At 39.4% G+C, this 24,452-nt stretch overlaps 2 protein-coding genes across 2 annotated transcripts; one reads left to right on the forward strand and one right to left on the reverse strand.

Annotated features, from left to right (window-relative positions):
• The first annotated feature begins 4,904 nt into the window (after positions 1-4,904).
• LOC116247676 (guanine nucleotide-binding protein subunit gamma 2) lies at positions 4,905-8,827 on the forward strand. Its single transcript, XM_031619925.2, has 4 exons — positions 4,905-5,604; positions 8,347-8,399; positions 8,484-8,528; positions 8,617-8,827. The coding sequence occupies exons 1-4, from the start codon at positions 5,464-5,466 to the stop codon at positions 8,699-8,701; spliced, it is 324 nt and encodes a 107-aa protein (XP_031475785.1). The 5' UTR covers positions 4,905-5,463; the 3' UTR covers positions 8,702-8,827.
• LOC116247675 (uncharacterized) lies at positions 8,799-15,802 on the reverse strand. Its single transcript, XM_031619924.2, has 3 exons — positions 15,504-15,802; positions 14,554-14,777; positions 8,799-9,366 (listed from the first exon to the last, which is right to left on the reverse strand). The coding sequence occupies exons 2-3, from the start codon at positions 14,743-14,745 to the stop codon at positions 9,007-9,009; spliced, it is 552 nt and encodes a 183-aa protein (XP_031475784.1). The 5' UTR covers positions 14,746-14,777; positions 15,504-15,802; the 3' UTR covers positions 8,799-9,006.
• Positions 15,803-24,452: the final 8,650 nt, after the last annotated feature.

Raw genomic sequence — 24,452 nt, forward strand, 5'->3', positions numbered from 1 at the left:
TGAAGGGTATGTGTTCCTTTGAGATCTTCTCACTGTAGTATCTAGAACTGAATTTTGGATAGCTTCTTCCTCGTTAGAAACACCATCATCAGCATCACCTTCATCTGCCACTTCATTAAGGTCTGTTTGTGGTTGAGGTGAAGCAATAAACACATCAAACAAACTCTTTGTAGTCCTCCATTGTAGGTATAACATTATGGTTTAATGACTTCCCATTTCGCTCAATGACCTTAAAGAATGGTTTCTGCTCATCAAAACAAATATCTCGTGAGATCAACATTTGGTTGGTTTCTAAATTGAAGCACCGATATCTTTTTTTTGATGAAGAATACCCCAAGAAGATACACCACTTGGCTCTTTGACTTAACTTTTCAGATCCTTTGCATTTGACAAAAACTACACACTCAAAAGTCCTTAAGTGTGCAATTTTGATAGGTCTGTCCATAAGAAATTTCATTGGGGATTTACTATTCAGATGTCTTGAAGGAAGATGTCTTGATGGAAGCCTCTTTATAATATAACATGTTGTCATAACTGTATCACTCCAAAACGTTTTTTGTACTGACATTCAGAATAGTAATGATCGAGTTGTTTCTAACAGATGTCTATTTTTTTATCTCAGCCACCTCGTTCTCTTGGGGAGTATCCACACATGTAAATTAGTGAGTAATGCCATGCATTTTTTCAAATTGATCAAATTCTTGATTTTTCGTATTCAGTTCCATTGTCTGATCTCATGATCGTCACACGAGCATTATACTGAGTTTCAATCATCCTAAAAAACTCACAAAACATTGAAAAAACTTCATTTTTAGATTTCAACTGGTACAACCATGTCATTTTAGAACAATCATTAATGAAAGTCACATAGTAATGATATCCACTATAAGAATTAACAGGCGCATGACCCCAAACATCAGAATGCAAAGTGTTAGTATGATTTTCTATAGTACCAAATGGTAATTTGGACATCTTGGCAAATTTGCAAATGTCACACAACTGCGAATTAAAGACTAACTCAGACATTGGAACTTTCAAAGTTTGACTTGGCACATGTCCAAGGCACTGGTGCCATAACTCTCCATTTGATTTAGAACTTGTGATTAGTGCACTACTTGTGTTGTCCTGCCAATACCAATCATCTTCATCGTCGCAATGTCCTGAATAATCACATCAATTAGAGAGAAAGTAATACAATAATTAAGTTCTCTTGTAAGTTTCAATATAGTTAGCATATTAAAATTCAAATCTGGCATGTATAGAATTTTGAAGCTAATAGGCTGATTTAAAAATGACATTTCACCAATACCACTCACATGCATAGAAGACATATTTGCTATAGTAATAGATTTATCAATATTATGAGTGGAATAGTTTCTGAGTAGATGCCGATCTATGGTCATATGGTCACTCGCCCTGGAGTCCAACACCCAAGTATTAGAAAACGTACCTTTGGGGTTACACAGAGTGGAATTGCTTACTGATGCAGCCATGGCTTCTTGCTTGATAGACATGTGCTTTAGCAATTCTGAAATCTTTTCTAATACAGCTATAGCATCATTAGTCTCTTTAGATTTGGTTGCAGCCACTTTTGCCGAAGATGAAGTTTCTCTAGATTTTTCAAACGGTGACTTTTTAGGTTCTGGTCTTCCATACAAATCCCAATATCGCTCGCGCAAGTGTCCCTCTTTTTTACAATAAGTGCAAACTCTCTTCATTTTTCATTTCCATTGGTTAAACCCACTCTATCTCTTAGCAGCCACAAAAGTAACTTTTTCATCAGATTCTTCCCCCTTTGGCAGCGAGGGAATCATGACCTTCTTCCTTGATTCATAACTCATAAATAAAGAACAAATAGTGGATAATGACAGTAGTGATGTATGCATAAAAATCTGCTACCGTATTGGTTCATATTATGTACCAAGACTGTTAAGCAATTGAAAGATTTTTTGCTGCTCACGTAAATGATCTCTGCTCACGTAAATGATCTCTGGTTTGCAGATTTTCATTCATATCAACTAAATAGTCTAACTCGTTCCACAACCCTTGAAGATCACCAGGATGTTCACTGAAACAGGTTTTTGATCTTTCTTTATACTGTTTTTTTTTTTTGTTTTACAAATGAAACATCCTAGCAATATTGTTTTTCTCACCATACAGCTGTTTGGCCTTTTCCCAAATTTATGCAGCAGTTTCAACAAAGAAAAAACGTTGTTGAATTCTTGGTTCCATAGAATTCATCAACCAAGACATCACGATGTGATTGGTCATCTTCCACTCCTTGTAGAAGGAGTTATTCTCGTCTCATTTTGGGAGGTCACCAGTTACATATTCAAGTTTTGATTTTCCACTCAAAAATAACATGACCATACAAGATAATTTATCCCATTGAAAAGCACCGACGTGATTTTAATAACAGGATTTGGTTGCTCTTGAACAACAATATTCTCAATGACTCGATTATTACCCGTTTTAGCCATGATGCTCACGAAGATGAGAATAAGGAGATTAGGTCTGCTTAGGCATCGTCTAGGACCAACAAACACTTGCCGAATTTCAAAAAATCACCTTCAACATGGAAAAATCTGAAAATGGTACATGAACTCACCAATGGGGTGAGGAGTGGTCGCCCCAAGTTTCAGCTCCAAATGAGCACTAGAGAGAAATAGCGTGAAGATTTCTTCTCGCCTTCTGGTTGTTCCTCAGGTTTGCAAGAAGCTTCAGAAACCTGTGGTACTTGTAAAATCTACCGTTTTTCACATGATCATCCAAAAAATCTGAAACTTGGTCCAAAAATAGTAGACACCAGCCCGAATCCAACCCCCCTTGCTTGACCCTTAAATCGACCGCAAAGAGGAATGAGTGAGAGAGAAAATCACGCATGGATAGAGTCACAGGAAAACTTCCAACGACAGACAGTCATTCAAAAATCTGTATCTCCGCAAAGACTGCTCCAAAACATCTGAAATTTGGCATGGAGAATCTTGAGATGCAAATGATCCTAATGAGCCTATGGTCGACACTTTCCAACACCGGAGCTGACAGCACCGGTCGCCGGAATCCTGCGAAGTTTCTGAGTTGGTGTGTCTGCTCGACTTCTCGACAGAAATACACAGGAAGCTCTCTGAAACTTAAGATCAAAGCCCCAACAACCTCAGTGAAAATGCTAAACTCTCTAATACCATGTTGAAATAAGAGAGAAAGAAGGACAAAGCAAACACACAAAGTTTAACGTGGTTCGGCCTGATCAGTGGCTTACGCCCACACACAAGACAACACAATGACTGCTTTCACACACTAATAACAACGAGTTCTTTTATAGGTGAGAAAACAAAAAAACTTAAGGCACCTCCACCATAAGAGAACTGACCAAAGGAAGGAGATGATAACTGTCCAAAAATAATTGCTTACATAAAAAAAAAAAACAGAAAATGAGACACGTCCTTATAAAAATAACTGTTCAAAAAAGGGGACGTGCATAAAACCCTTTCTTCAATAAAAACCCAGTTTTAAGAAAACCTCGTTTTTAAAAGCGAGTGAAAGACCTGATCCATCTAGATTGTTCATAAAAAAACCATGATTTTTTTAGTGTGTCACTTAAACAAATAAACTATGTTTTCAAAACTTGTTAAACAAATTCGATTTCTAATGAACTAAGTATTTATAAAACTGAGTTAAGTGAGAGCGCCATCAAATTTTCCCTTAAACAGGTTTTTGAGTGGAGGAGCTTAGAGCTCCACCGAAAGTTAGGCTTGGATCCTCATGCAAGCATAGATGCACGAGACGTGTACCTTTGCCAATTATCATCGAGTTTGAGCATGTTGGTTTATTATGCACTCTCTTGTTCTTTGGATCTTATAATGAATGCATGAGCTATTGAGTATCCATTTGCACTAGTTACAGAGTAACACAAATGATGTGAATTGCGATGACATCACTTAATGTTCGAGCCGTTTAGTAAGATGAGCCACATCTTTAATTATTTTAACATATATCTGTGATATACTAATAATAAAATAAATGGCTCTTGAAGATGAGCAAATTAATAACAAGGTAAAACAAGTGGCATGTAATTTTTGTTAACTGGGTGTTGGCTGCATCCACGTTACGGTCGTTGTGTGTTTTATAAAAAAATTATTTTTAATTAACTTTTTAAAACCTAGTTTGTATGTTTGGATGACAAGACTGAAACGAAGGGTTAAGTTGTTCATGACAGTTTGAAAATATCGTTTCATTATTTATAACGATAGGAGGTTCCCTTCCTCCTCACGAATAATGACATTTAAGCCCATCATTAGAAAGGTTCATCTTGAAGTTGAGTTTTTTCAATAGACTCAATTTCAACTGTCAACAAACCTGCCTTGAATATATATATTTTTTCCTCTAAAAACAATGTTTGAAGGTGTCACCCAAATACAGCCTACAATTTTTTAACTAGGTAATCATATGGCTCATATTCATTCGTAAATTCTTTCTCTTTTTTTTTCTCGCATTAAAGATTGGTCAGATAGTGTGCAAGATTATGTGACATGCCTTTTATTCGATTTTTATAAATAATAATAACATAGGTAATAATGGTGTAATACATAATAGAAGCAAATTTTTATTTTTTCCTCTTTTTTTTTCTCTTTTTTCCGGGTCGGAATAAGAAACCGGATTTGAAGATCCGGTCAAACTTCAACCAATCAGACGGCAGGAAGAACAGGAAAGGAGGACCTCTTTTTGTTTATGTGAGAAAGTGAGAGCCGTCTTTTCGAAATTATACCGAAAAGAGAACGCCGAAAGGAAATGCAGAAAAGGTGGGTGGGAACTGGGAATGGGAAGGGGGCCCCCAGAAAGGCAAGTGAAAATTATATCGCCTTTTCTCCCGCCCCTTGTTTGGGTATATTCCCATATTTCCGCTCCTTTCTGAGCACCTTCTCCGAATGCCTCAGCCTTTCTGTTTTAGCTTTTTTCTTTTCCAACCCTCTCTCAACTCGTTCTCTTTTTCCTTTTCCTCTCTTTTATCCATCCCTCTTGCATCTCTCTCCCTGTAGATCTTGAATGTTCGCCGTCCGATCGCCTTGCTCCTTCCTTTTGTGAACGTTGATTTCATTTTTAACGCTATTTTTAAGAATTTGCTTGTTTACATTCTTTCAATTTTTGTTTTCGTCCCTGGAATCAGAAGATTCGTTTTCGTTATCGGTGCTTCGATCACGTTTCGGTTTTTGGAGAATTTAGGGTTTTCAATCTCAAAATTTTCGATGGTCGTTGCCTTTTCTCGTTTTCTGATACAAAAGATCATCTTGTCCCTTTAATTCTCCATTTTTTTGGGGGGAGGTTCCACTGGAGGTGTAATCTCCGTCAGATGACGAGGGTTAGGGTTTTAGTGGTATTTCCATGAAGCAAGACAATCTGGATAGCATAGTTTTTATTTTTTCAGGGATTATCTTCCTTGTTAGTTTGAATTTCTAGGGTCTAGAGATGCGAGCGTCGGTGGCGGAGACTTCGAATGAATCTCCGCCGCAGCCGTCTCTGGATCGCCCGGTGACGGCAGATTCGCGAGGAAAGCACCGGATCCAGGCGGAGTTGAAGCGGTTGGAGCAAGAGGCACGATTTCTGGAGGTCAGTTTTCCTACTTTGATGTTGGCTTCCTGGTTCTGTTTAGAATCTGAATCCATTTTCTGGAGGTCCTTTTCTTTTTCTTCCATAGGTGTCGACTGCGTTGCACGAATATCGTAAAGGTTTTCATGTTAGGAAAGCAATATTTCATGGTTTTAATCATAAAATTGAAAATTTGAACCTAGTTATTGCGCTGGTTGGTGAAATTATGAGAGAACATGGATGAATGTGATCGACTGTAATCGTTATTGCTGAATTTCTCCCTTGGAACTATAATTGAGTTGCTCTTATCAAAATGTTATCTAATTGACTTGATTTGGTGGACCGTCAAGGCGGTAAAAGCCTAATTGTTATAAGGTGGATTAAATTAATTAACTGTTCTGTAGAAAACTTATGAAATTGGAACTTCACGATGAGATATCTGTATCATAATAGATCGTCATTCGGTGCAAAGTGGTTTATGTTCTGCAGATTTTGTAGAAAAGTGGATTTTTAAACATTAGAGCTGGACTTTGTTTACAAGTTTGTTTCTCGTGAATTGCAGTACTGATAACCATAGGGAGACTGTTATTCTACATGTTTTTGGCTAATGTATGGGTTAACACCGTAGCATGGGTTAACACCGTAGCTTATTGTGATTAGTGTAAGTTGATAGGCTTGGTTACCTAGTTCATAATGTTTGAATTTTAGACATCAATGTCGATCAATCGTCCGTGTAATTCTCAACTCTTGTAAAAAGAAGTAGCCCCTTCAGTGTGGGAAACTGCATCAACCAGCCGCATTCCACTTCACATTCTAGATTTGGTGAGGAGCGCGTGGAGGTCGAGCCGTTAGTTTTGTAAATTAATTGCCAATAATTTGGCTTTCTTCTTGGTGTAGTTGTAATTTTCTACTCAGTGTAACGGCAGAACTGTGGCTGTGTTCTTGATAATGTGGTAGCATAAACCTAGAGAGCCTCATAAGTTCCTGTAACAGTTAGATGTTTAAATTACGAGCCACTCACATTTTTCTGAGTATTGAATATTGAAGAAGTTCTAGTTCGGCATCTTTTAGCAAAGCTAAGTAGTAGTAACCGATGTTCAGATTTTCTTGTTAGGGCAGGCATGACATTGATTTGTACATGCATGTCTGAGTGTCTGTGTGCGTGAGAAAGAGAGAAAGGGTGACACAGAGGGTCAGAGAGAACGAAAAATGTTGTTTGGCCCAACAGTTCTGAATGGTTGTTAGCAGATATGATAATATCCCTGGTTTGCTGGTCTGTGTCTGGTAACCTCCCTTGTCTAAAAGAGATACAAAGGCGCCATTGGTTACTTCTGAGCGATGATATGAATCATATATTATGGTTAAGTTGCTATATTGGTAGTAGCAACAAGAACCTGCCAAACCATCTTCTAGTAGTGAGAATAAAAGGACTAGCTATTGATTAGTAGCATGAAAGACATTCAGGCGCAGGGAAGTGGCATGACAATAGAAGAAAATGATAGAGGAATATCTTCAGAGAATATTGAGAGAAAGGGCTAACGCAAGCTGTATGTGGATGGTTTTGGTAGTAGGACGCCTTTTTCTAGTGTTGAAGCCTAAAAGGAAAAATCTTTTGAAATAGGCCAACTGATTGTATGGTTGATGAGTAGGGTTAATATAAGCATGGAAGGATTCTGTGACGGAACATAAAAAAGGAAGGCAGTAGTAGGAATACTTTCATGCTTGTTACTTGTAAGGAAAACAGGTACATGGCATCTACGTATTCCAAGGTTGTGCTCGAACCAAGGTGCAAGATTGTAATCTTGTGGAAAATGCATCTTGCATGGTTATCAGTCCCTTCCCATAGGACGTATTTCTACAATCCTACTACAACTGGTGGCAACAACCAGTAGAAGAAAAACAAAGCAATGTAGGCCTCAGGTTAAACGTTTCAGCAAACTAGCTACGAGAAATGGAGCGTTATACATGTTGTACGGAGTCATTCTACTTGGTTTACGACCTTGACTGCATGGCGAGCATCATAGAAGCTGCTAATCAATTGTTTATAAGTGATAGATCTGAGCACTGAGCTTTCATGTGCAGGAACTTTTTAAGGAGGGGTCTGCATTTGTAGAACCATAAGAGATCAACCATAGGCTTGGTGCATTTATGTCCTGCAATTATGCAGGCACATGGCTTTCAAGTTGTTTTAAGAGATTAAAAAACTGGCAAGACACAATGTACCGAAGAGGATTCCAACCTGACCATTCGAACATTTCATTGCTTCCACTAAGACATACTTTCCTCTGGTATCAGATCACAATTTATCAGCACAGCATTTTATCAGTCTTTCTGGCAAGAGTAGGAATTAGAACTCCAATCAGTGATCCTTTTTTGTTGAATACCTCACAATCTCACATGTCCCTGGTCAGGCAGTCGTTCAATTCATGAAACGTATAGCTTATATGGTTCACAGTGCCTGCCGATATAATCTCCTCATAAATATCATTTAGGAGTACACTTTTTTCTTATTTGTTATGGAATGAGTGGCGATTATTCTTCATGCTGTCAGAATGCAAAAGCACCACTGCTTTCTTGTTCTTTTCATATTGCACCTATTCCTGTTCTTTTGTGGGGAAACCTGTTTAAAACATAAATCGTCTTATGAAAACCGCTTGATTTCACATCCGAAGCATCAATTTAATCGTCTTATGAAAACCGCTTGATTTCACATCCGAAGCATCAATTTTAATGAAGCTTGGCATTTGCTTGAAATGTCTTCAGAAAGAAATAGAAGAGTTGGAGGCTACAGAAAATGTATCCATCACATGTCAGGAGTAAGCATGCTGAACCTTTTCATTCTCATTATTGGTTGTTTAGAATTGCCCAATCAATTTACTTGTCCTATTCTGTTGCATCAGTTTGATACAAAGCGTAGCAGCAAGACCAGATCCTCTCCTGCCCATGTAAGAACTGTTTTCGAGAATAGCTATTCTTTTTAATGTCTCTTCCAGGCAGCCGTACTTAGAAGGGTTTATTTCTTATGACATGCAGCACGGTTGGGCCTGTTAATCCCGCTTGGGATCGGTGGTTCGAAGGGCTGCAGAATTCGAAAGGTCATGGATGCCAGATTATGTAATGAATTGATCTCTTTCTGTTATATTATTTTTTGTCCATTATTTTTTCTCAGAGAAGCTGCGGGTGGTTTGTTGTTGTAAAACTCGAAAAAGAAAGCATTGTGGCAATTGCAAGGAATTCCATCATACAGGTCCTCTTGTAACGCATTCCAAATTGAAAATGTTACTGAAGATTGGTCTTCTAAGTACAACTTATCAAAAAGCATTTTCTCACACCATGACACCAAGTGTTTATACAAAGTGAAGCACATCTCCTGCTTGAAGCAAATTAATCACCTGGAGGCAGAAAACAATTAGGCGTGCAGGCTCAGGAAGTTGCTTTCCCGGAAACTCGCTGAGCTATCCATCCCATCCCATCGTACAGGCCTTCACCGGTCAGGGCGCAGCTCGCTTGTATGTGCCAGTCATGATTCTTTATGGAATGAAGCGAGAGAGCATCTGTTATTTCAGCTGGTGTCATTGCATCCTTTAGATCTTGCTTATTAGCAAAGACAAGCACCACAGCATGCTCGAGATCATCATGTTGCAACAGCCTCAGGAGCTCCTCTTTCATTATTGAAATCCTTGTACGATCCGTGCTGTCGATCACGACAATGACCGCGTGAGTTCCACGGTAGTAGGTCGCCCATGATGTTCTTAGTCGATCTTGCCCTCCCAAATCCCAGACCTGATGCAAGCAGCAACGTAATGCAAATGAGACCGTAGACATCAGCAGAAAATTTTAGGATAATATCTGTACCATCATATTAAGAATTCAATGCTTCAATAATCATAGATAATAAACTGGGTGTAACAATCAGAGTTTGTTCAGGTCATATAATTCATCTGTTGACTTGGTTATACAATCACGATTCCACTGATCAACCATAAGATAATATTCATGATTAATCTCTATCCAGGAAAAACATGACTAACAATCACTACCTAAATCCTATATCATGTCTCAACCCTGTCATTTTGTTGCACAAGCTTTTCTCATCCTACTTTTCCCTGATCCTTGGGCTCCCCTCAACTGAAAAAGGAAAAAACTAACAAAAGAGCAATCGTTCTTCAGAAAAGCACCGTCAGCTTTGGTTTTCCATCAAGCAATATTAATGCTGTCATATCAATTAAGTCACGACTATAAAAATTAACTCGGCAGCATATTGGTTTTTCATACAAGAATAGGTTGATGAAATCAATCTTCACCCACAGAGACCCGATTTTCAATGGAGCAAAAGGTTTTGTAGCAGTTTATACAAAGTACTCAATTTGTCTTGAAACATCGTAGTAAAATGACGGAGAAGGAATGTAAACCAGAATACGAAGTTAAAAATATACAAGAATCTTAAAATATAATTGGCAACACGGTACAGCAATCAGAATGGATGAAAATTATGAAGTTTAAATTCAAGAAAGGAGACTATAGACCCATTCCCCATGATCTTCCCTTCTTGCCCACAAGTGAGTAAGGACTAGTAGATCCAAGGGCCTGTTTGACAGAAGGAACAGTTAGCAACTTTTCAATGAATATTTCATAAATCTACCCCAATTTTCAGTTATATTCTTGGAGCATATTCATAGAACAGTTACAAGCTATTTTTAATGCCAAATTTCTCCTAAATGGTTGTTTGGCAATGAGAATAGTAACAAATTGTTCAATAAGATTGGGCAGATTCATAAAACAGTTTGTTATTGTTTCCATTCCCAATTGACTCCTAAGAAAGCTCTGGGACAGATCCATAGAACACTGTTAGTGTTCTTGTTGCCAAATGCCCTACAATATCTGTAGTATTAGAAAATCATGGCAACATCTCAAAACTTCCAGTCTTGAGGTCGATATTGGCAGGTAAACCAAAAAGTCAACATCAACTAGTAGGAACATGTCTGTTCATCTCGTGTAGGTGACGAATGTCACAAGTTTTGGAACAGAGAAGGCATTTGTTGCCACCAGGAAAACCGGAAGCTCAAAATTCTCCCTTACCGTCCATTACTAATATCACTACATCCAATGAAATGGTCAAATTTGAGATCTTACTGTAGCAAGTACACTCTTCCAACATGCAGTTCCTCCCAGTAACAGAATAACCACTACGACATTCACAATAATTTCTTCCATCTTCAACAAGGATATAATCATGTAGACCGAAATTTTGATGTCTGAACAGAAGTAGTCTCCAACTATGTGTACGATAATCCAAACTAAAGACCAATTCCCCACTTTTCCAAGTTGCACATATCTCACTGAAGATTTTCCTCAATCGTGTGTGTGCAATGGAACTATGTTTACTTCAAACTGAATACAGGATAAAATTATCCAGCATTCAGGCATCAAGTCTCCACTTACTTGACTGGTATTCACCATCTATTCAATTCACATCAGATGGAGGCTGCTCCATGTGGGTGGTTCCATAGTTTTGTATAAAAACGTCACGAGTGTCCTACATTAAAAACTCACACCAATTACAAGATATGGGCAGTGACATATCTAGAAGATCAAATAGCCATATATTGACCCACCAAAGATCTTCGTGAGATGAAATTCAAGCTCCTTGAAAGCTCCACTGCTATCGCCTAAACGAGGGCATCCACTCTACTAGGAAGGGTGTCAATACTCACGGCAGCACTTGGGATATAATAAAATCTATCCACCAGAAAACTTCAGTGTCAACTTCTTACAACTCATTGAACTCGTGAAAGGTTGACACACAATCTCCAGTATGTCCACCTTGTTAAACATTATTTGCTTTCTCAACAGGGATAATCAGTCGACTAGAAAAATTAAATATCAGAAGCTCGAGACACAGGTGCATCATGGGAGAACCACACAAGACAGCGATCGCCGACAGGCATGTGCGTCATGCTAAATAAAATACCTCATAAGCATGACATGTATCAGCAATATTCGTCCTTAGGGCAGCTTGTTGTGCATGTTTCGTAGCTATAATGAGTGGGAAATGGTCACATAACTTTTCTCTTTCAGATCCTTTTTGCAGCTTACACTGTATCAAGAACCCCAACTTATTCCTGACCACATTTTGACACCTGGAAGGTAGTAGTATCTCGTCTCGTGGTAGCCCATTGCCAAGGAAGAACATAGAAAAAATCACAAAAGTCAACCTATTTATGGGTGCATTTCTATTTATACTTACAATTAATTAAAAGCAACAAAATTTATGCAAAACCAAATGGAACTAAACAATTCTAACCATCTCTGTACATGTTTCCGATGATCATTGTTATAAAACAGAAGAATACAGATGATATTAGAACAGGGGAATGTGAACAACAGCGAGGATAAGTTGCCGATGAGCTATGTCACATGGGTGCGGGGTGCGAGATGCGGCAAGTTCCAAAAAGAATTAGGTGTGGGTACAATGAGAGCATATAAATATAAACAAATATATATGTATATATATATATATATATATATATGTTTAAATTTTTAAACTTTTTTTTTTATCAAGGTTACCTTAATCTCATACAAAATTCAAATTTTTATTAAATAAAAGAAGGGGGGAGAGAGAGAAGAGGGAAAAAAGAAGAATGTGTGCGGTCAGCAGCACCCGATTTGGTTTGACCGAGTCGGGTGCCGTGGCGGGCGCTCCCGCATCTGGTGTGGGTGCACCAACGCGCCACCATAGCTGGTGCACTCGTGTGACTTAGCCGATGAGGCTCTGTTAAGAAATGGGATAAGCTTTGCAAACTTTTAAACTTAAAGTTACTGCATGGGACTTCATGAAGTCGCCTCCAGGGAAGCATAAGAAATTGTAGCGAGTTGATAAAGATTGAAAAGAGAAGAGGAAAGCGAAACCCACTAACCAAAGTCACACGGATACGTGGGCTAACCCATGTATCCGTATCGATACTCCGATACTGGAATTCCAACACGGATACGACTAGGATATGTTTGGATCAGGTCTAGGTCAGACCCGATCCAAACCCAAAAAATCCATTTGTAAAACCCGATTTGTTTTTGTTAGGTCGAGCTTTCTTTCTCAGTTTCTCCCTTTCACCCGACAAGGTCTCTGAGCAGCAACAGATCGTGGGCAAAGATCGGACGATGGTGACAACTTCCAGCAACACAAGGTGACGTCCGGTCGCGTCCGGCGACAGCTGGCGATAGACAGGTAAGTGGGTTTTTCTTTTTTCTTTTCGATATTAGAAGTTAGGGTTTGTGTTATTCATTTGGGGGTTTTTTCTGTTTTTGGATTTGTGGATTTGGGGAGGTTCTCTTTGGGGTTTTTTTTTCTGTTTTTGGGTTTTCTTTGCATGAATGAGTGGTTTTCTCATTTTTGTGGAACGATTGGGGGTTGATATCATGAAATCATCGACGGAGAGGGAGGGTGACATGGGAAGGGAAGGAGATGGAGCTCAACGGGAACTTTGTTCATCAACTGCAAATTTTGCCTAGCTCATTTCGTGCACTATAAGAGTCTCGCCTTTTAGGTCCTCTTCTTTAGGGACCTGTTTTTATTGTATGAAATTGTTGATCATGGGCATGTGGTTGCAACTAATTGGAGTTTTAGTCTTTGTTGGTTCGATCATTTTTCTTTATGATTTCGTTATTCTGGATTATTAATTTTTTGAACCGTCGCTTGTTCTTGGTTACTGATTCTGTTGATTGTTTGATCTTGTTTGATGGTAGGTGAAATTGTTTTTATGCCAGTTGAGTAGGTCGGCTTGAAATTTCTACGAGTTATTTCCGGTTCCGGAGAATATGGCACTTTAGAACTTTTAATGTTTAGCTGTACTGCATTATCTCCACCTGAAAGAACGTTTTTTCTTTGTTGCAACCATGGACAAGTGTTCCTGGTAGCTTTTGAATGTTTTTCCTCCCAGCTTGGTGGCTTTTGAGACACCAGTAGTAGCCTTGTGGAAGATCATTTTCTCATTTGTTAGTTTTTACCATAAGATTGAACTATTTTCTCATTTCTTAATAACATAATATTGAACCATTGTGTTTTATTCCTTCAACATTCACGTCCCAATGAATGTTGAGGCCTTTAACCTGGAAGAAGACAATGAACTTGAAGCTGTTAATTCAAGATTCGAAGAACCTTCTATTCCATCAACATGTGAAATTGTGGAAAAAGAAGATGAGTCTGAGGACGATTTGGGCATTGACAATGACTAGAATGATGATATTGATAAACAATGTTTTGTTTGTGACTTTAAGTGTGAACTATTAATTTAATGTTTTTTTGAATTTATAATTTTTGAGAATATTATATTTGTCGTATCCACGTATCCGAGAATTGTGAAAATTGTCATGTCCGTACCTGTATCCCCGTATCGCACCCGCATCCGTGTGACTTAGCCACTAACCCAGCAACTGTGGGCTAGCAAGCGAATAAAATTTGTTTGTCAAAACAAGACAGATAAGAAGTCGAAGAGAGATAAAGATCACAACTATAATAGGTGAAAAGATTTGATGGATAAGATGGGGGAAGATAAAAAGAGTCAGGCAATGACAGAGGTCAATTGATGATGAAGAGAAGCAATAAGGAATGCACACAGCTGGAGAAATAGTCCCAGGATTATGTAGAAAATACAAAAGATGCCTATGTAGAGAATACAAAAGATGCCTGTAACATCATTTTACATTAACAAAAGAAAAACAATACCTCATTTTGAACAGATGTTTACCAGCTAGCATTATGTTTAATAGTTATAATGAAATAGCAAAAAATGCCAGAACACAGCAAAATAAAAAAGAACTCGAAACCAGCAAGATAAGGCAAATGAATTGATTAACACCTATTCACACCCATGTTCATCATACAGTTGAATTGACTATCACTTGAACACGTAATGCAGATTAATTGCATGACGCTATGTATATAGAGTAGAATTTGGAGAAGTAAGAACTGACCTCAAACCTAATGTTCTTGTAAACAATCTCTTCTACATTGCTTCCAACAGTTGGATGGGTGACTACGACCTCTCCAAGGTGTAACTTATAAAGTGTAGTAGTTTTTCCTGCATTGTCCAGGCCGACAACAACAATTTTATATTCCTTTGCCGGAAACAACATAAACCACAATCTTGAGACCAATGCTCCCATTTTGCACCAGATGAAGCTTTAGATCCTTCAACCTAGAAAGCAAAGCCCATACTTTAACCGAAAACGAGAACCAATAACGATGAAAAAAGCAATTGGAAAAGGTATTCTGGTTAAACTTAGTAAGACCAGCAAATCAAATTCACCTAAATCATCAACAAGGAAACATCAAAAGAAGACATATCAAGAAGGACGGAATCGATTCAATCATCAACATGCAGAAAGGTACCTAAGGAACCACAGGAGAACAAAACAGTTCCCTACACATCAAGAAAAAATTCCGCATCAAACGTCACAATTCAGACCAATTATTGAGGAAAATCATGAACTAGGATCAGATCACATAGAAACGTTTACAAGCGACAGATATCACAAACGGAAGATGCAACTGGCAAAATCTTGAACAAATTTGATTTTAAAGTTAGCGCAATTTTTTTAAAAATAAAATAGGAACACAGAAATTCAACGGGAAATTCAAGTAATATATCAAAGTCAGAAGCCTCATAAAAAGATCATGATCAAATCCAACCGCAAAACATCACAATTGATTATATTCAATAGCATCATTTACAAACAGCGACACATCCAAAATGAAAGATAGGCCCCACAATTTCGACCATCTTCAAGAAAGCAAACGCCAAATTCAAAGCGAAGCACGACGATGTTACACAAGAGCAAAATTAAATTCGGCAATTCAAGCGTCGGCCTCGAAGAAAACTTCAACAAAAAGAAAATTCCACGAGAGTCAGAAAGAGATTTACGCGGAAGGTAGACGCGCACGCTGCCGGAGACGCACGGAATCGCGAGACACCTCCGAAAGACGAGAAAGAAAAACAGAGAGCAGATCAGGCGATGGAGACGAGTTTTCAAAAGGGTGGCGGCAGTATCCCGGGGAAAGAAGTAGACTTCCGGCCGGTGTTACCTACAGAGAAAGGCGGTATTCCGGCGGACAAGGAGAAAACCACCCTTCCCCACAAAAGGGTCAAGAAACCCCCGAGAGTTGGAGGAAGGGGGTACCGTGGAGGAAGAGAGGAAAAGCAGGTGACCCCCCTAAAAAGCCATCCCTCTCTCCCTTTTATACTTCCCCCACCCCCGCTCTCATCGCTCCGTCCCCTCCAAACCAAACGCGAGTGTCCGTGCCAGCGTGTCGCTCCTCTCCCTCCCCAGCCGCCCTACCTTGTGGACCCCGCATTGCCACGTCAGCATCGGATCCCCTATAGGGCCTAACCAAATCGGATCTAAACTTTTATTGGATCCGTTCTCATGAGATCTTGATCCAAGTACGGACGTCTGTAGAAGCGTGGATGTTATTTGATGTGTGATTCAAATTTGGATACGGAAGGTTGGATATTCCGTGATCCACTTTTCATATAACTGTCTGATTTTTTCTTTCCACAATTAAAATGTCTTTCATCCACAAGAGTTCGGGACAATGAGGAAATGATATACCCATCAATTAAAATGTTATGTATCCACTGTTTGCGCTTAGATAAATATAGAAATGAATGAACATTTTTTCCTTTTTTACCAAAATAAACAAGTATACAAACTAGTGTCATAATTCTGCTAACAAACAAGATCGTGCTTAATTGGGCTTGAAATTGAACCCAAATTGTATATATAGAAATGACCAAGAACTGAACTCGATCCACAAGTTATTTGGCTTGTTTCCTAATCTTACTCACCATACACATGATCTTGAATGGAATAATTTTTCTTGAGGAGGGCGGTGGAATTATATAATTTCAAAATCTTTACTGGGTCTTTTTTTGTTGCGCGTGGCCATGACCCCTGTTATACCCATCAATTAAAATGTCTTTCGTCCACAAGAGTTCGAGACAATGAGGAATGATATACCCATCAATTAAAATATTGTGTATCCACTGTTTGGAGTTTAGATGAATATAGAAATGAATGAACATTTTTTTCTTTTTTACCAAAATAAACAAGTATACAAACTAGTGTCATATTCGGCTAACAAACAAGATCGTGCTTAATTGGGCTTGAAATTGAACCCAAATTGTATATATAGAAATGACCAAGAACTGAACTCGATCCACAAGTTATTTGGTTTGTTTCCTAATCTTACTCACCATACACATGATCTTGAATGGAATAATTTTTCTTGAGGAGGGCGGTGGAATTATATAATTTCAAAATCTTTACTGGGTCTTTTTTTGTTGCGCGTGGCCATGACCCCTGTTATCGGTACCATTTCAATTTGGTTCTGCCCCTCCTTATATCGGTGCGATTAATTTGTTGCCTTCCCTTACAAATGATCTTAATGTAAGGAATTCAATTTTTCAGGCTTTAGCTTTGGAACAACATGCTTTTGTTTGTTTGTAAGTAAATTAGCTTAAGCGGACGAATCTTGAACTTGGTTCACATCAATTTGAATGCCAAGGCTATAGTTACAGATTTTACTAGTAAATGGAATGGATACGAGAAGCAGTGCATGCATGAAACAAGAGCAAGGAAATGGATGTTCTCAAAGTGTTATCAAATGTGGAGAGTCGAACAAAGGTGAGCAAATTTCTTGGTAACTATGGTTTAATGCAATCTATGAGCTTAAGCCCAGGTAAGTTTATTTCAAGCAAAGTCAAGCTTGAACAAGATTAAGTTTATTTGTACACGAGATTTTCATCCAGGCCATGTTTGAAGCAGAAAATGAATCAAAAATTATATTAGACCGAGCCATCTGACTATGACTTACCTTCACTCCATTCCAAGACTTAAACCTTGAAATATGGTGAAGGGAACTAAACTGCCCTACGGTGTGTTTGATTGTGGGGATAATTTTCACGCCAAGAAAAGGTCATCTAGACATCCAAACATGGTCTTATGGTACAGGAGCATAGAAACTTTGTTTCAGATCGGGTTCAGTATGGGCATATAGAGGTTGTTTTGGCTAATGGAGTAATAACACACCGTTCCATAATCCTGTTTCGAATATTGGGACAGATTCATGTCTGATGTTATATGAATCTGTTTTAATTTTTGAAGAAGGTGCATGAAATGGTATCATGTTATTGTTCCATTAACCAAACGACTCCATAATGGAACATCTCAAATCCAAAAACCGACCATAAACAACATATCCATTGCACAATAAGTCCAAAGTCGAATCTCGTTATCAACCTGCACTTTCGATAAGTCCAAAGTCGAATCTCGTTATCAACCTGCACTTTCGATAAGTTTTCCACATCGTGCGGAGCAAGTGAATGAGAAGCAAACAGCGGTTGCATATATGGTGCAAAAAGTGAAACAACAACGATATGCCGTCTTGGAAATTTTGTTGCAGGGCGACTGAGTAGAACAAGCACCAGCAGTTGATCCTCCTACCTGATCATCGTAGTCGGCTCAAAATAAGCATCCATTACTACTGTGCCAAGGCAGAGAAAGACTTAATTTGTTAGGCAAAACTGGAACTGTGCATAGCAAACATGTATCTCTGAGAATGGGATATTTTTGAAGGGAAAACCACTGATGTGCAAGTTGAAGTGCAGAAGAACAACACTGCTAAGCGCCAGAAACAAGCCTTGTGCCTTAAAGGGCCAAGGAACTTTCTGTTAGGCAGTGGGTCTCTCCAGCTCACAAGGAATGCTAAAGAAACTGTCATTTCTCTTATCCAAAAAAGAAAAAGAGAAAGCGACATTTGGATCTTTCTCGCAAACTTATATATTTACAAACCATTAAAAGCCATTAAAGTACAGAAATGCATGGAATTTGACAAAAGGTTACTTCTTTAGCTGCGACCTTTCGTGATTAATAATTCAGAGAGGCACATGAAACATTTAAAGGTGTCACACACAATCTCCCTCCTAGAGGGAGTGAGATCCGAGATAGTGGATATAGTTTTACATGTAATATGAACTTACAATCGACATGTTTGATAGAGAAAGAGAAAAGGGAAGTGCAATTGGGCAATTAAAAGAACAAATGTTCATATGACACCAAGAACTTTATGCTCAAAGATAAAGTTTTTTCCCAACATTGTTGCAACAGTTTCTACATGAGCGGGAAAAAGATCCGAAACAAAAAAAAAAACTACTGAAGCATCGTGGATCATTTAACCAAAATTTTAAGCAAAAAAAAAAAAGGGTCTGCATCCTAATCAAGAACTCTGGAAGTACATAGATGAGCCTTTAAGTTGACAGTTAACACAATGTCGCCAACATCAGCCATAACTACATGATGCCAGATACAAACTGGAACGTCTCTCAAATATCAGAACTGTTCAGGCATTCGAACACCCCAGTGCGGTTCATTGCCTTCGTAACGATGATCGATTTTAGAGTCCAGTACCTTATTGCGAATTGTTTTCTAGTCAACGTTTTCAGCAATCGCCAATGCATGAACATTTGGACTGAAGTTCTAAATATTAAATATGTCCGGCAAACTGCTGCACCCCGTTGAAAAATCTGTGGGAAAACATTTAGCACCGTGTTGGCGCCGCCTTCACCTTTAACCACAGTCTTATTTGTTGATTTTGCAGCATAACTGGCATCATTATTCATTGTTTTTACTGCCGTCGTCGTCGCTGTCGTGATCATCATAATCATTGTCAAGCCATGCCTATTGCTGAGGAAGAAATTCATTCAATGGTATAGGGTTTAGGAAAAACAGCTCACTTCTTGAATGGATTAAACTATGAATCAAAACCCAATGATCTCTGGCAACACCCATCTATAGAAGTGTAGGGCAGGTCAAGTTTGCCCCACAAATTTTGTATCTGAGATGGAGCCGCACATGGCTGAAGTCCCAGATGAACAACAACCACCACCCCGGCCCCAAAACTAATCTACCATAGTTATGTTTAAGGTGTGCGATGTCTTAAGCCTGCACCTCAACTGTACATGGTGCGTGACTCTCCTCTTCCACAACCTAAAACAAGGAAAGACCATGCGCTATAAGTGGAACCATAGCTCTCTCACTATCCTTCTTTGGTGGGAGAAATTACACTAATCGAATTGAATAATATGGGTACTTTTTCCAATACAAAAAATATGTGTGTGGGTATCATGTGGGAGATTATATTTCCATCTTTTGCTTACATAGTTCTTTTGTGTTGGTTTAGGAGGGGCCATTTGAGACCAGTATCAAACACTTACTTGTAGGCCAGTGGATTCACATAAGAGTAACAGTTTGCTATTGTTACCAAACCACCCATTAAGCTTATATTTCTAGCATATGTCACATGGACAATACTTCTAGAGAGGCACTACACTCCTGTAGACGTAGGTGGGCATGTGTGCGGGTACAGGACAAGGCTTGGACATGGTTAAAATTTTCTTAATATGCTTTTGTTCTGATCTTTGTTTTATGAATATAAACAATAAATAATATAGTTGATACACACAAACACACACACACACACACATATATATATATATATATATATATATATATATATATATATATATATATATATATATATATATATATATATAGGCATACACACCCGCACCAATGTTCTTTTAAAAATGTTTGGTGCCCCGTGTCACGACCCAATTTTTGACACCAAAAATTTTCTTTCATTTATATAATAGCGGAAGCAATATTGAGTCATGACCAGAACAGAAGACATTATTTTATTTAAATAATAAAATACTGGACCCAAACAAAAATAACCACAAATCCCCAAAACCGACGCAGTGCCCAGAATGCCAATGCCCGTCCATCACAAGACTGAGGTCGTCGCTCCAAAGCCAAAATCTATCAAGGACTACCTGTAGATAGAAAGAAGGGTCAGAATTCCTCTGAGTATGAGAAAATCCAGCCATGTGTGGAACATGGCCCATCAAAATAATATCTGGTTTTTGTAAAACAAATATCTTCAAATCTTAACACATATTAGAGTAACGTCACATGTTCAGCAACAAAACGAGGTGTGCACAACCTCCTAAAGTTTCGTAGGCTTCCAACCGTGGTCCTCTGACAATGTCAAGGTCATCGTGTCGAGCAACAGAAATCCCCGTGGGCACTCACGGGCAGAACAAAACATCTCTTCACCAGGCGATCCAACGGATCGAGGGCACCTGAAGTGAAGCCTCCTGAGATATCCCAGATCGCCGCTGCAGCAGCATGGTCTCTCTAGGAACCCGGGTGGAGAGACCAGGAGTCTCGCTCCCAAACAGAAACAGAACAGAACCCCGGGCCCTTGTGCCGCCCAATACCCTGTGGGCCCTCCAGTACAGCCAGAGGAGCATGCGTCAACAGTGAGCTCAGACGCACCACTACCTCCCGGGACGAAACCGATCACTGGGCAAAACAGAAAACTCGCACTCGCATAAACCATTGCACAAAGTCCACGTTTCGCCTTCGAATTTCAAAAGTGAGGTTTTACCAATGCTAGACATCGTCTAGTACCTCTCACAGAAACCGTCCGCCCTCAGGCTCGGTTTTCCAAACAGAATAATTCAGCTATTTTAAATCCTAACTTAATAGCAATAGAGCAAAACTCATCGCATTTCTAAATCTCGATTAGCAATATTATAACGAAACAATAAAATTTATATTTAAAATTCTCAAACGTGACTTTCCTCCTCTAATGGTTCCAAAGTTAATTTCAGAACCATATTTCTGAAATTTTAAACACCACAATGAGCATCAAAAAGTAATATAACATATCATTTCGTTTTAAATTTATAAAACCTCCTTTTGGAAATTTCAAGAATCCGGAGGGTACCAAATCGCAATTTCATATTAAAAATCTGGTTCTTATTGAAAATCACTTTCGCAAGCCTCTTTTTGAAGAGGTTTTTAGCAAAAATGATGCGGCATGAACATTTACAAATTTTAACAGCTTATCCATAATTTTTTGCTAATTAGTGGACCCGTTTTGAAAATTTTCAAACTTAATATAAAATCACCCGAACGCTCGTTTCCCTCATTTTTTTTGCCCTCGTTTTCTCTCTCCTCACGAGCGAAATCTTCTTCCTCGTCTTCTCACGGGCTGCTCCTTCCCTCTCTCGTTCAACCGCCTGTGGAGTCTCCTTCTGTCTTCAAAGAAAACGAAACCAGAGAGGGAGAAAGAAAGCAGAGCTTCCTTCCTGCGTTTGGGTCTACCACACCGCTGCCCACCGTCCGACCGACGGTGGAACTTCCACGGTTCTTCCACCACCCAAAACCAGAAAGGGAAAGAGAGCTTCGTTCCTGCATTTGGGTTTCTCACGCCGCCACACCACCGACGGACCACGCCTTCAGCCGCCGCCGCTTGCTCTGCTGCTACCGTTTTTCATCTCTGCCTTGCGACGTGGAGGAACCGACAGGGAAGGAGTTAGGAGACAACAAGATTGAGGATCCTTTTACTGATCAAGTCAACATGATTAGAAAGAAATTATTGGCTGCCCAAAGTCAACAAAAGAGTTATGCAGACCAACGACGAAGAGAGCTAGCTTTTGAAGCAGGAGATCATGTTTTTATCAAGATATCACCCACTAAAAGTGTTTTTCGATTCGGAAAGAAAGGAAAATTAAGTCCAAGATACATTGGTCCATTCGAGATTCTGGAAAAAGTTGGAGTGGTGGCATATCGAATTGCACTTCCACCACAATATAGTCATGTTCATCCAGTATTTCATGTGTCGATGCTAAGGAAATATGTACCCGATCCTTCGCATGTGATAGACTACGAAGAGGTTGATTTGCAAGAGGACATGACAACAGATGAAAAGCCACTTCGAATCATAGACCGGAAGGAACATGCGTTGCGAAAGAAGACCATCTCATTAGTTCAAGTGGAATGGCAACATCATGGCATCAAAGAATGTACGTGGGAACCAGAAGAAGACATGAAAAATAGCTACCCTCAACTATTTCAATAAGGTACGCTAAAATTTCGAGGACGAAATTTCTTTTTAGGGGGGAAGAATGTAAGCCCCACGATTTTCTCTCCTTATCCTTTTCCAACTATCAAGCTTATCAAAGGGAGAGATCTGTGGAAAAGATAGGGATAAGGGCATATGTAACCACATTTTACAGCAAGGACTTTTCTGTTACCGCAGGCTTAGAGGAGCTCGTCCAACATTAGAAAGAAAGAGAGAGAGAGAACGAGTGAGAAACGTTTTCCTTTTTGCTCTCTTCTTGGAACTGAGGCTCGTGGCTGCGGGAAGAGAACCAGAAGCAGGGGTTGCTGCTGAAAGTTGCTACAAAGTTCAAAGGTATGGGGATTTTCGATCATGAATAGAGCATGAAGCCTGTATATTTTGAGTTTGTATAGATACATATACATGTAGAATGAATCCAAGCATGAGGTTCTAGATTCCCGTTCTGCTTATGTTTTACTCGGATTTTCTGTATTACGCTATGGGTGTTCATCCGTGAGAAACCAAACTACATTCAATCCTAAAAAAAAGCAGAGCATGCTTATCTGATATAAAAACACACACACACAAAAAAAGGGGTACGGTCTTTACTGAGGGGTTTCGACTGAAACCCCCGTTCAGTCATCCCCTCCCGTGAAGAACGAGGCCTCGATTTCCTTTTTCTTCTGCCACGGTCGCCGACAGCAGGGGCGTTTTCTTCAATCTTCTTGTTGCTGGAGAGCTCCAAGAGAAGGGAACACCGTGATGGTTGTAACAGAAGCGGTTTGGGGGAAAACAGTAACCCTCCCGTCGTCCCTCCTTCCCTGCCGGTTCCTCCACACGTCGCAAGGCAGAGATGAAAAACGGTAGCAGCAAAGGAGGCAGCGGCGGCTAAGAGGGTCGGACGGTCGATTGGAAGCAGCGCACGAAGAACCCTAGCGTCAGGGCAGGGGAGGAAGACAATCTCCTCCTCTCTGGTTCGTTCCCCTTTGAGGACGACGAAAGCTTCACCGTCGAGCGAACCATGCGAGGAAGGAGCCTTGGCGCGAGACAGAGAGATCTCTCTTGGTTTTGGTCATGGAAGCAAGGTGGAGACTCCACCACCGGACGAACACGAAGACGAGGAAGAGGCGCTCGTGAGGAGAGAGAAAACGCAGGCGTGAAATGAAGAAAAACGAGCGTGGGCCAAATTTATATCAATGATCAAAAATTTCAAAGCGGGTCCACCTTATTATCAAAACTTGCGAAAAAACTGTTATAACTTTTAAGCGTTCATGCCGCAACGTTTTTGCTGAAAACCTCTTCAAAAAGAGGCTTGGGAAAGTGATTTTCAGCAAAAACCATGCATTTAATAAGAAATCACGTTTTGGTACCCCCTGAATTCTTAAAAATTACAAAAAGGGGGTTTTATAAATTAAAAACGACATGATATGCTATATTACTTTTTGATGCTCTTTGTGGTGTTTAAAATTTCAGAAATATGGTTCTGAAATTAACTTTGGAACCATTAGAGGAGGAAAGTCACGTTTGAGAATTTAAATACAAATTTTATTGTTTCAAATAAGGATTATAATATTGCTAATAGAGGTTTCTAGATGCAATGAGTTTTGCTCTATTGCTATTCAGTTAAGATTTAAAATAGCTGAATTATTTTGTTTGGAAAACCGAGCCTGAGGGCGGACGATTTCTGTGAGAGGTACTAGACGATGTCTAGCATTGGTAAACCCTCACTTTTGAAATTCGAAGGCGAAACGTGGACTTTGTGCAATGGTTATGCGAGTGCGAGCTTTCTGTTTTGCCCAGTGATCGGTTTCGTCCCGGGAGGTAGTGGTGCGTCTGAGCTCACAGTTGACGCACGCTCCTTTGGCTGTACTGGAGGGCCCAAAGGGTATTGGGCGGCACAAGG

This window comes from Nymphaea colorata, chromosome 2 (assembly GCF_008831285.2).
Source record: "Nymphaea colorata isolate Beijing-Zhang1983 chromosome 2, ASM883128v2, whole genome shotgun sequence".
Lineage (NCBI taxonomy): Eukaryota > Viridiplantae > Streptophyta > Magnoliopsida > Nymphaeales > Nymphaeaceae > Nymphaea > Nymphaea colorata.